Genomic DNA, 13,120 nt, shown 5'->3' on the forward strand with positions numbered 1-13,120 from the left:
ATGCGGCTGTCGCCGACAGGGACGCTGCTATCTGTCGAAGAGCGCAGACCGGCGATCGCCCATTGGAAACCTTAATTAGTTCTAGCTACCCAGCCGCGCACGTTCGCACGCCCAGCACTAGGACCAGTGTGCCCTTACCATAGGACTTACACAGGTGATGGTCTCTACTCGAGCTGCCAGCCGCGGCTCGGCCCTGATCCAAATATTTCCCGTCTCCATTTGCCGCTGCACACTTCGCAGGACAACAGCGCACGTCATCAAAAAGTGGCACATCCACAAAAAGAGGCGCGAGCGCGCATTTCAAGTGAACGAAAAGAATACATGAATGACTTTAACTATGACTAACGTTCACGACAACCTTTCACCGACCATGTTTCTGCCTCTGCAATCCGAAAAAAAGGGGCGCGGAGAGGAAATGTTAAAATACTCACGCTATCACGCTGTCATGCCAAATCAATGTTCCGTGTCCGCGCATCCCATGAATTCTGTTTTCTGATAATTAAAGAATCAGTCGAGCACACATCTGCGTACCCTGTCTTTTCTCTCGTTCTGGTCCTGTGTCAAATTTTATAGCTAGTTGCGATGTCTCAATTTTCAGATGTAGTATGACATTGATGATGATGATGGTGACGTAACATTGGAACACTGAGGCGGCATGTTTGTGCCTCTTTACTTGGGTGCACAGGCGACGTTCGTGAGACGATGCTCCGATACTGGGAGCACTTCGATCCGAGCCTCGAGAGCATGATGCTGGACGCCCGCGCGCAGCTACTCAACGTAGAGGAAAGCGCGGAGATCCTGTCGCACCTGCCCGACATCTCGGGAATGGACGTGCTCGAGCTGGGCTCCGGAATCGGGTAAGTATTGTACAAAAGAGAAAAACAAAGAACAATCCGTAAAGGCGTTCAAGTGTTCTTGTTGTACCTCGATCGTGAAAACGCAGTATACACATATGGACGTCACACCATGGTTTAGGCATTGCAAAAACAAGCAAGCGCGTTAATTGAGCAAAAGTATACGGGCTGCATGCTCGCCAAAGAAACTGAATGCATTCGTAATTGAGACGCACACACTGAAATTGACGAATTCACTGGAAAGTTCGCAATGCCAAGTTAGGACTGTCGTCCTCAATTTCAATATAAATTCTGGGGCCTTACGTGCGAAAACTCCGATCTGATTATGAATCACGCCGCAGTGGGGGGAACTCCGGAATTATTTTGACCACCTGGAGTTCTCGTAAATATAAGTACTCGACAGTTTTTCGCATTTCGCCCCCATCGATATGCGGCCGCCGCTGCCGGAATCCAATCCGCGACCTTGAGCTTAGCAACGCGAGAAAATCTGTTTTATGCAGTGCAATGCCTTGCGCAGTTCAGTGCAGTCACTGCACTGCATAGCACAGCCACGGCCGCGGGATAAAAAAAAAAAAAAGAAAAAAGGTTCGGCCTGCCGCGTCGGGCGCGCTGCTATGGGAGCGAACGTGACAGCCGTAGTTGCATTGTCGGCCGCTTGGCTGTGCCGAACGGCGCTAGCACCTAGGTGGCGTATGTCACCGCCCGATTTAAAGGGTTCAGCCTCATCCATCCATCCATCCATCCATCCATCCATCCATCCAACCTTTTTTTTTTATTATTGCGATAGCAATTATATGGACACTTCAACCGGATTTCTGCCGTCGGCGTCGCCGTCGCCGTGAGGTTCCCTATAGATAAAATCTTCGCCGTGCGCCGTATGCCCGAGCGTAAGCGTGCGGGGACGCGCGCTATCACGGAGAGCGAACGCATTCAATCTCCCACGCGCAAGCAAGGAAGCGGGAAGCCAGCGCCGGAGGGAGCGGGGGGGGGGGGGGGGGGGGGCACTTTTACTCTGCAAACAACCGCGCTCGTCGCTCGCCCGCACCGTCTCTTATCTCCCCACGGCTCTGACCTTTATGCGCCGTGCATTCGCCGTGCATTCGCCGCTCAGTTTCCGTTGAAGCGATAGACCGCACGTACCTTCGCCGCTGCATGCGGCGTATGCGCTTGCTGCCAGCGTTTTGACAGTCGTTGTCTGCAGTCATTCAGTGTGATATATTCATGTTTGTGCGCGCTCACACCACGCTTGTTCATTCAGTTAGTAATAGTCGGGCCACATTTTCCAACGCACGCTACACATGCAATGCTGCCCGGATCGGCAGTGCAGAGCTACATGTGTGTCCCTTCACACGCGCTGCCCACGGGAAGCGCTTCTCATCAACACCACCGTTTCACACGCGCCTTCTCATGGTCTTCGAGTCTCTCTTCATGCCGGTCTACTTACGCCGCAGCACACCTGCTTACTTAATCAGCTCATATTTACTACAATTCATATTGCTACCAAAGCCGCTCACCTTACTTCGTAGGATATTGCTGTGTTGCTATCGCATTCATTGCTTCGCCCTTAGAGCGAAACTGTGATTTTTTTTTATCCAGCAGCCGTGGCACAGCACAGCAACGGGAGAGACGTACCCTATGTTGCGGAGAGGAGGGGGGCGGGTGGGTTCTGCGTCTTCGCACAATTGGTTTTGACATCTAATTTGTATCTTATCTCGGCTACGTACTACTAAACACTTTTTTTAACATTGCTACATATGTAAAGAAGACACGCCGCGAACGTACACAGCGAGTACCGCGGCGTCGAAGCACAGAGGGAAAGGGCACGAACGCGACGATTCTCTTCTCCACCCCCAGGTGCCTTCCTCCTCCGGCTCTCGCCTCCCTCGCGGCGACAAAGGTAATTTCGCCGATTTCACAGGCGGGCCATCTACGCTTGCGCCTAAATGTTCTTGCGGTAGAACGCTCCCTGAAAGTTGCTTTACAACTTCTAGTGTCTAACCAAATTTTCCGACGCGGTTTAGAGAAGGGTCCTTTAAAACAGAAAGCTGGGCTGAACGGAGCACGACTCTTGTGAGAAGTTCAGCATCTCTCACTGCTCTGTACCTTGAGTGCACAAGGCGACTCATATGTGCTTCACAAGCAAAACCCGATTGATAGAGGAAAGTATAGTTGTCGTGCAAAGTCGTGCACTAAAATCGGTCGGGAATTTAATCAAATATGTGCGTCTTTGCTTTTCACTCAGCAGATGAGACATTTCCTGCTGTGGCATAACGAACGGTTCTTCCTTACCTTGAACACCTTTTACAGTCTTTCGTCGTTCTTCGGGGAAAAGGGTAAGGGGAGAGAGGGTAGAGGCACGCGTGAGAATATTTGCAGGTGATTAGCTTACACTTACACATGCGCAGTACCCCCCCCCTCCCCCCCACCTCCCTTTCCTTACTTTTTTTTTTCTTTCCCTTTTTCAGTCAGTTGATAGCGCTTGTGTAGATAACGATTTTCATGCGTCCGTGTTCGTGCTTTTTGCGCTGCTTTTCCGCCACGAAGGCGAATAAACAAGCGCGAACTGAGCAGAGATAAAAAAGCACACGTGTACGTGTGCGCGTGTGTGTGTGACATTTTATGTCTGTGTCCAGTTCGCGCTTCTTTAGTCGTCTTTATGGAATGTCAACGTGCCCAAACTGACACTCTGGTGAGCTTTATTCCACCATGAATTCACACCATCGAGCTCAGCTTTCAGCCATATCACTGTGGTCTGATTTGTATGTCCCTAGCATCCGGTGTGCTGTTCAAGTCAAAGATAACGTAGAATTGCTACATGCCAATCCGGCTTCGGACATATATCGTGGTGGCTCAGTAGCTACGGCGCTTCGCTCCTGAGCATGAGCTCGCGGCCGGGTTCGACTCCCTGCCGACATGGTCGCATTACATTGAGGGCGAGGTACAAAACACTCGTGTTTGTTAGATTTGAGTGCACTATAGAGAACACCAAGGGGATCAAAATTAATTCTGAGCCCTCCACTACGGCGTGTTTCACATCCCCATGTGTGCATTCTTGGGGACATTAGAACACCATCACTTAATTATCATGTTTTCAACCTGCACAGACGCTTCTTCCATTTTTCTTTGCAGAGTTCACATTTCCACCACTTGACAAGCACGCATTTTTTCCCTTCGTTGCATGCAGAGATGAAGGGTTGAAAAATTCTGTCGCGCAAACAGGGTGAACTTGAATTGCGTCACTTCTGAGTTAGACTTCCGAGTTTCGAAACAGCAGTTCTGGTAAAGGAAAAATAAATAGAAATGTTTAGCGAGATTCGTGAATTATATACTCACTCTCGCCACTATCTGAGGTTTGGCACGTCAGAAAGGCTGGTAACAAGGGAAAATAGAGGTGGCGACGACAAATTGAAATTCCCGCAGCTCATGTAACGTCATCGATCTTCACACTTACTGGCCAATAAAGAACTTATCTCGCGTGGCATAAGTGTTGTGAGATTCAGATTCATAAATTCAAGAGTGGCGTTGAACGGCGCGAGTTACGCACCTATATGTCGTTGTGTTTGATGCGAGAGATCTCTGGAGAGAAATGTTCAAACCTTCTTCTTTTTTCTGGGGTTTTACGTGCCAAAACCAGCCCTGATTATGAGGCACGCCGTAGTGGAGGTCTCCGGATTAATTTTGACCACCTGGGGTTCTTTAACGTGCACTAAATGCAAGCACACGGGCGTTTTTGCATTTCGCCTCTATCGAAATGCGGCCGCGGCGGCCGGCATTCGATCCCGTGACCTCGTGCTCAGCAGCGCAACGCCTTAGCTAACTGCGCCACCGCGGCGGGTGTTTTAAGCACTCAGATGCAGCACCCAACCACCACAGTACACTGTTTCCCCTTTTATCTTTGGCAAAGATAAAGAGAAAGTGGGTGTATAGTGTTTTCGTGCATTGCATCTGCAGATACAGAAAGACACCTCCGCTGCGTTTCTTTCAACTTCTCTGCACCAATTTGACATAAAATTGCTGGATTGCAGTTGTCCAAGAGCAATCGGTGAACATCCCTGCAGACAACGATCCCAGATATGACTATCGCAACAGAATCAGTCACATCAGTCACAGCCACCAAGCACGTGTGTGGCATACAGTCACGTAAATTTGCATCGCTAAGAACTGTGTGTGTTTGCCCAAGTTTGTGTTTGCCAGATGTTTGTTTACTGTATACTGCACCTCCACCAAAACACCTAGGAGCCCTTAGGAGACATAGGCGCTCTGCGCGCCTGAGTCTGGGGGATCCTTTTTTGGAGTGAATGCGTGTGTGGGTGTGTGCGGCTGTTTTCTGCCCTGTAACTTTTTTTACCAGAATGAGTTATCAACTAGCCCAACAGCAAGTTGTTCTACGTTTAGGAGCTTCTGTTTTCAGGGGCCCCGGGCTCAAGGCGCCATGTGGCAACAAGAGAACTTACTGGCCAAGTTGGTACACTTAAACTAAAGCTAAACGATGCACGGCTTCTCTTTTTGTTTATATTTCTTGACTTGTGTTTTTATTTTCTTGCGCATATCATGTTGCCACGCTTTGTTTATTGTCACGTCAAATGTTTTCCCAGTTGTCTCAAAGGCGACTGCGGAACGGCAGATTGTTTGTCTGTTTGTTTGTTTGTTGATACTCTTAACCCCCGAAAGGCCATTACAGGAATGGAGATACAATCAATATTTACAATACAATGAATAACCGCACGTGCAACAACAACAACAACAACAACAACAACAACAACAACAACAACAACAACAATAATAATAATAATAATAATAATAATAATAATAATAATAATAATAATAATAATAATAATAATAAAGGCACTGCTTATTTCACATATATTCATAGTACTAATATACCGAACACAATTTCACTTGTCATGACCACAACGTGGTATTATAGAAACTAGCGGATCAGGAAACTTCTTTACCCGAATGAACAAGAACATGCAGCTCGTTTAGAAACGTATCTATGAAAGAAGAGGAAACCAGTGAATCGGGCAGCATGTTCCACTCCTTAATTACTCTATAAAAAAAAAAACAATATTTAAAAGTGTCATTTCGGGTTCAATATACATGCTGTGTCTATGTCGGAAGCGTGCGTTGGGCGATAACTTGAAATATCCTTCAGATATCCTTCGCGATCAATTTCACCATCCTTACAATCTGCCGCCTGTACAAAAAAAGAAGAAAAAAAAAAGAGAGTGCGTGGCTGCCATTGTTCTTTGCATCACGCCACTTCGGCCGCAGGTATGGTAGTTGAACAGGTAGCTCCAACGAGTCGTGCTGCTCTGTCGCACTGATAACTCGACTTGGCGTCTTCTCCTCCTTCGTCGTAATCTGCACACGCCAACGTGAAAGGAAGCACCGTATATCTCTGATCAGACAGAGAAAAAAAAAATGCCAACTTGGCAGTTTGGACATACTCCGTGACGGGCAACCTGAAAGTACGAATCTTGCGGGCTTTGACCCTCGTCGATCGGACAAATTCAATTAATCAATAAATAAAAAATCAATCAATCCATACAATAAGACGTAGGCAGGCACGAAAATTCATCTGTAGATTGATGATTCATCAGTCGATCGCGACGTCACCGTGAAAAGAAAAAAGATAATATAATTAAATACTATCAAAACAAGATATAGGCGCTGTCACGCAGATCAAGTTATGAAACAATTGGAAGTCAGACAGTCGCGCAATTTCTCGCATATGTCACGCTTATAAAACGTGCCGCATTCGAGAAGAGCTGAAAGAACGGTATATGCTTTCTCTCATCACCATTATATAAGAGGGTGACACACAAGGGAAAATATCTTTTAAGCTTCAGCTCAGACGTAGGCAGGGCCCGCAGCCGAAACATCCGCAAGATCTTTTCACTTGAATTCAAATCTTTCTTTTTAAATATTATTTCGTATCTGGCAACAAGCTATCTTCGAACTTTAGTGCGTAAATGCATAAAACGACGTTTTGTTAAGAAAGTAACTGGAACGCCAATGCATTTATCCGCAAAGTTCGGGAATTAATATCTCGAAACTGTCGTCATCCCGATTCGTTGTAAGTGGATCCGCCTTGCGAACGCCACGGCTAGAATTTGTAATATGGGCCATAAGGTAATTAGTTGAAAGCTTAATTAATTAATTATTGTTAATTAGTATATTACACATTTAAATTTTTTGTGCAACTTATGTCCGCCTCTTCGAGTAGACCAGTTCATGAATTAGAATTGTGCTATCTGCCACAGGAGACCTTTAGTGTTCGCTGAAACACCCTGTACAGTCCGTAGTTTTAATGAAGACGCAACACATGCGCAGTCGTTTCACCGGCAAGTTGGCCACCCAGGCACGTCACGTGACGGCAGTAGACTTCATACCTGCGTATGTGGAGTCGAACCGCCAGAGGAACGGGCACCTAGACAATGTCTCGTTCGTCCAGCTTGACGTCATGAAACTTGACCTACCGGCACAGAGGTAAGTCCTGCTGCCTCATGGCGCGCCTGAATTGTTCTGTCGCAACTTACAAAGTTTGTTGTACGTGGTGCGGGTGAACTGTCCGTTCGTTGGCATTGCTCACAGCGTGCTCAAAGTCAGTCTTTCAAGTTCTTTGTACAGATGATGCGGGAATCACTCAAATGGGCGCCAAATCGGCCTTTCACATTCAAATACATATGTGAAACGTATGGGCGACTGCTGGACATATTTGAATGAACTGATTTTGTCGCAGAAAGTTAGTTTCTTCCAACTATGAATTGGCAGCAGATTTTCAAGTTAGGCCCCTAATCGTTTAAAAGAGTCGAAGAAAATCGAAAAAAAAAAAAGATTATAAAAGGAAAAAAGATGCACCGAGCTTGAACCTCTTATTCTGCAAGGAAATCGGATATCACAGTGCAGGGGATCAGATCGACTAGATCGTCCAAAGCGTACGAAATTTGTGTATTATGCCATATCTCAGGAACATACCAATAATTTGTGAATATAAAATTTGCTAAAGTCATGTCGACGAGTCAACTATTTCCCATAAATCGTGAACTAATGCATTTTGTTCGTCCACTTTCGTCAGTCTGATAATGCAGCATACATTTTTTTTTTTTTTTTTTTTGTCTGATGAAAGCACCTCTGCTGTTCAAATGTATTTCAGACGAAAATCAGAGCTGCGACCTACAGCTGGGTTCATCAATTTTTAATCACAAAGAAACTTCCGTCCAATGAAACGCCAGTCTACTTGAAGAAACTTCCACAGACTTCAAGAAATCGTTCTTAGAAGTTGTAATTTTGCTGAAGTTAGGCGTAAAATCGACGTACCTTCCCTTCGACACTAAGATGATGCGATTGTTCATTCACTTAGGCAGTTCGGTCATGTGATAACAATAAATGGAATTGACGAGCTCAATTTTTAGTAACAACCACGTGAAGGTATACAGACATGCAACCAAGGCAAGGCGATGTGGAGAGAGAAACACAGTTATTTTGCTCCAGGCCCGGAGACTGTATGTTCGTGGAGTCGTCCAGATCAAGAGACTCGTATGTGCTGCACAAAAAAGCTTCGCCATATAAGCTTTCGGGTGAAGGGATTAATTCGCTTCAGCAGTGAAATCGGATTATGAGGGCAGTAAACGTGTCTTGTAGTGTATGTTGAATGTGGGAGCAACCTCACAGATGTCGCTCGGCGTTGAGGTATAGCCTTGCGTGAGAGCAGCAGGGACTTAATTCCGGTAGAGTTTTGGAAGTGATGTATAGTATGCGTCGTGATATGAAAACAAGAAAAGCATAATAGAAATTAACTGCTGTGTTATTTAGCTGCATAATCAACTACAGATGATGGTTAGATTTGCAATAAGCCTAATATTAGTAATAAATAAAAGGGGAAAATGAAAGTGGAAGAAAATACAACTTTGCCTTTGGTGGGAGGTGAACCCACAACCTCCGCGTGGCGCATGTAATTCGCTGCCAATTAAGTGACGGCGATAACTCTCGCTTTGTTCACTTTCTTCTGTATACGCGTACATGTATCTATAACCCAGCCCTGGAAGTGTTAGCCAGTGCCACTCATGGTGATAGAGATGGATGTGTAGCACCTACTAAAGCAGTTCATTTTCCCTATGGTTCCCTTGGCGTCATACGAAGATAATCAATGTCCAGTGCGTTGTGGCGACTAGATGATCGTCAGTTGAGCGTACAGACGCTACTGGAACATCATCGGCCCAGAAGGCAATGAAAGAACTTTTCTTCTTTTTGAAAACGACTGGTTTGCGCGATAGCTTTCCTTTGACTGCGTGGTGTTGTCTCCGCACATGCACACATTCACCGCCTTCTTCTCTCTCTCTCTTCTTTCTATTTCCCTGTTTCCCTTCTCCGGCGTAGGGTAGCCAACCAGACGGTTTTCTGGTTAACACCCCTGCCTTCTCTCTTCCTTTTCTTTCTCTCCCTGCTTCACATTCCCGCGAAGAACGGCCAGAAATCTCGAATGTGAACCTTGTCGGCGCAAAGGGACGATTGCGTACATTCCGTGCTCCGCTCCACGCTTGACAAGCTTGGAATCCGCTACCTTACAGAAAGCAGAATACTCGAACCCTGACCCCAGCCCGAGTTGCTCTAAAAGTGTTAGTGTGCATGTTTTAAACGCATCGGGGCTGTATGAAATACTGTAGTCGTCGTCAGGATCCTTCCGCGTATATATATCTGCGGAGACAGGTTATTGTCTTATCTTTTCACCTCATCTTGTGTATCGTTTCCCCCTCCCTCTGTGCAGAGTAGCCAACCAAACAGTTCGGTGAACACATCTGCCCTTCATATCTCGTTCGCTCTCTTGATTCATAATGGCGGTCAGGTTATGTTTCACAAAGTGGTATTTTAACCAGGAGAACTCGGAATAGTGGAGCGATTTGCGGAGCTGGTCTCAAGGTTTTCTGAAGGCACTACGCCGCGTTGTTTTCGCGCAGTTTCGACTTGGTGTTCAGCAACTGGCTCTACATGTACCTGAGTGACGAGGAATGCTTGCGATTGCTCGAAAAAGAGATCTCCTGGCTCAGGGACGGCGGTTTGCTCTTCCTCAGGGAATCGTGCTTCAAGCCGTCTGGTAAGTTTAGGACACAACAAAAGAGAACTATGGAGGTTAAGTAAGCTTTTTTCTTGGGGCCCTTCATCACCACCCCCTTCCCCCCCCCCCCCCTTCCCCCGCCGAAAAAAATGTCTGGCTATGCCACTGGTTCTCTATAAGCAAATAAGATGTCGGCTAATAATTTATTTAGCAATAACTGTTAGAAGACAGAGCACGTGAGCTATCACGCGCTACATCCGAGTCGTGCCATTATAGTGCGCCGTTATTTCTTTAGCGACCAAAACATTTCGCACGACTTTGTTTCCTTTCCCGAAGGCGACGTGAAGCGGACAACCAATCCCACTTTCTACAGGAGGCTGTCCGACTACTACAACATGATCAAGAAAGTCCCCAATCCAGCCGGCGATCCGATTGAGTGCTTCGTCGTGGAAAAGGTGGCCAATGTCAGGGCGTATATCAAGGTGGGTATTTCGAAGCGCACTTCCCTTTCGTGCATAGCGAAAGAGAGCGCGGTTCAGAACAGGGCACGCTATAGCTCTGGCTATAGCAAGCGTAATGTTAATTCGTCGGGAAAATGACGCATTTATGGAAGCGTCGCCAGATGCAGAAGGACAGGAAAATATACTGACGGCACTCAGGACACGCCGCATCTCGAGTACATGTCATGGCGTATTTTGAGTGTAATTTGCAGATGGTCATTGCTGTTCTTGCGTCGTTATAGTTCGTGCGCATTTTTGTTGCGCAAGCCAGTGCGATAGCTTTGTCGGCTGTGGCCTTCAGGGTCCATATATTACGAGCCGAGCTTTAACGCTGAAGCAGTTCGTAAGAACAAGCGCATGCCTAGTACGATAAAGAATATGGCCCGATACACAATAATGTTTTTACGCTAGTACTGTTATAAAGAAGCGATGCCAGACAATCGCGATATATATATATATTTTTTTTTCATTTATTTTAAATGTAGAATAATGGGAAACTAGGCCTCCTTAAGGTCGGATATATGGGAATCCCAAATATGCGCTGCTCAAGCAACGACATATTATCGAAGGCGGTCGGTTTTGCACTTCGCTGTGTTCTCATATAGATATATCGGTTTTCCCGACGAATAAGTGTCACGTTTGCTGGACAGCGTTCGCGTGCGTCTACTTTTTCTGAAGTGAGCGGATCGGGCTGCATCGAACCTTTAATAGTAAAGCAAGATGTTTCAGATATGAAAATAAAAAAATGAATCAGAACTTTATCACCACATAGGCTAAAACAATGCACATTATGTCATACTGTAATGAGCAGCTGTCTGCACCGAATCTTCATTCAAACTGAAAAAAAGCGTAGTCAAGCGTATGGGTGCTATAGCGCTCATGAAGCTATCGGCCCTGGGTGCGCCTCGACTGTCCGCGTCGCCCATCGCTTTCAAGGTAGGGCTTACGCGACTGCGCCATAAGTAGCAGCCGCCGGAGTAAAAGATCCCCCCCCCCCCCCGGTGGGAAGACGGCGTGCTTCCTCCCCGCTTTCCTCCCTTGCGCGCGCGAGATTGAGCCGCCATCGTCAGCTCACCGGTACGTCCATTCCGCACAAAGCACCCGTAGCAACTGCCAGAGGAGGTCAACCCAGCGCGCCTCCGCTTACACTCCGCCTATGCGAAGCTTCGCCTCTTTTCTCCTTCCCCAGCTTCGATCATCGCCACCTACGCTTTCCTCTAGATGGCGTTGGTTTGCCGCGCGCTCTAAAGTTACTGTATTGACCCTTTTCGCGGCGATCCCGTGGGTGCTGCCATGTTTGATCACGTGGTGACGCGTCCATTGCTTGCCTCAACTGCCTCCGTTGCCTCCATGTTTACAATGGAAGTGTATGACGCCGGCGCGGCTTAGAAAACCTCTTTTTTTCGGAGATATCGTAGACGGTGACAAGGTGGACGACACGAAGCTTTGATCACAGCTTCAGAGAACATGCAAAAGCGCTTTCGGAGCTGATTAAGCTATGTCCAAACGGCGCAAGCAGCGTATATGGTGCTTGTTCTAAAAGCGGGGCTAAATATGTATTCCAAGCTTTCCGATTATGAATTCAGTCAGGATTAGTGTGTTTTGCTCTTAGTTCTTTATTCGGCAAATATTTTGAAGCAATGGCTTGTCAGTTTCTGACTCAGTGAAGTTCCTCGGTGCGGCCACTATCTGATTATTTTCTGCCTAATCGCTCGCGGGTGTGCTCAGTTCCGATAGATTTGTTCTTGCTGCGCAGAAGGCCTGAAACGTAGCTGTTTTGTACATTCTAATACCTTGTAGCAAATATATATTGCAGCTAGTAACTCGCTTACTCTTGTGGACCGTCACAAAACATTCAGCTTCAACCATTCGTGCGCCATAGGGCGCACGAATAAATGACGAATTCGTCCGTCATTTATTGTGCGTATACACGCAGTGCGCATATATTCAAGTGTGCGCCCATTCACTTATTCTTGATACGTCGGCGATAGAGTAGGTGTAAGTTTTCCTGACATTTGGAACAGATGTGTATAGATAACGTGCGCGAAACTTACTATGTCAGGAAGCGGCGCTACTCCCTTTGTCGTTATTTAACGAGTGGTACTCACTCTTGCCGACGTTCTGGGGATGAAGCCCTTTCTTTGAAGGTTAGCAATACAAGGCTGGCGGATGAGCAAATTTCTATATCCTCGAGGAAAGCCGTACATCACGAAGTTCCGGTAACACGTTCGTACAGTTGCAGCAGCGGTCCGCGAACTTGGCCACACAGATTCATTACATTCCTTAATATGCCAGTCATGAACTATTTTTACAGCCAACTATTGCACACGTCTTCAATCCACATGATTCAATCTAGCATGATTGGAGCACAGTGTGTTAGCGAAAACTCAGTTGCATTTCCGACAGCTGATCGCACAGAAGCAAGGTAGAAGCGGTAATGGTTTCGTATTCGTGCGCGGTCGCTGAGGAGAGGTATGGCGCGCCGCCGTGAGCGCCATCTCGTTTCTTTAAAACAAACTGCTCCGCGAAAAGGGTCAATAGGCTCTCTTTAGGGAGCTCCCTGAAGGCAGCATATACGAGTAACTCTAGTGCGCTCAGCGCGCTCCTTCGTACTTTCCCCGGCATGCGAGTTTCTTCTTCACCTCCAGGCGCCTTCCTCCTCCGCTTCCTTCGCGGCTTCACACTACCCTTCGACGGCGCTCAGTGCG

The 13,120-nt window shown here is 46.9% G+C and overlaps 1 protein-coding gene across 3 annotated transcripts in view; it reads left to right on the top strand.

The window, feature by feature from the left end:
* Positions 1-13,120, top strand: part of LOC119460907 (uncharacterized) — a 60,640-nt gene that overhangs the window by 25,180 nt on the left and 22,340 nt on the right. For 2 of the 3 annotated variants that reach the window (XM_049672513.1, XM_049672512.1), the window contains exons 2-5: positions 686-857; positions 7,191-7,346; positions 9,815-9,951; positions 10,249-10,394. In XM_049672513.1, coding sequence (XP_049528470.1) covers positions 686-857; positions 7,191-7,346; positions 9,815-9,951; positions 10,249-10,394 — 611 coding nt within the window. The remainder of the gene's footprint in view (positions 1-685; positions 858-7,190; positions 7,347-9,814; positions 9,952-10,248; positions 10,395-13,120) is intronic. The other variant, XM_049672514.1, reaches the window with a different exon arrangement.

This window comes from Dermacentor silvarum, chromosome 8, assembly GCF_013339745.2.
Source record: "Dermacentor silvarum isolate Dsil-2018 chromosome 8, BIME_Dsil_1.4, whole genome shotgun sequence".
Lineage (NCBI taxonomy): Eukaryota > Metazoa > Arthropoda > Arachnida > Ixodida > Ixodidae > Dermacentor > Dermacentor silvarum.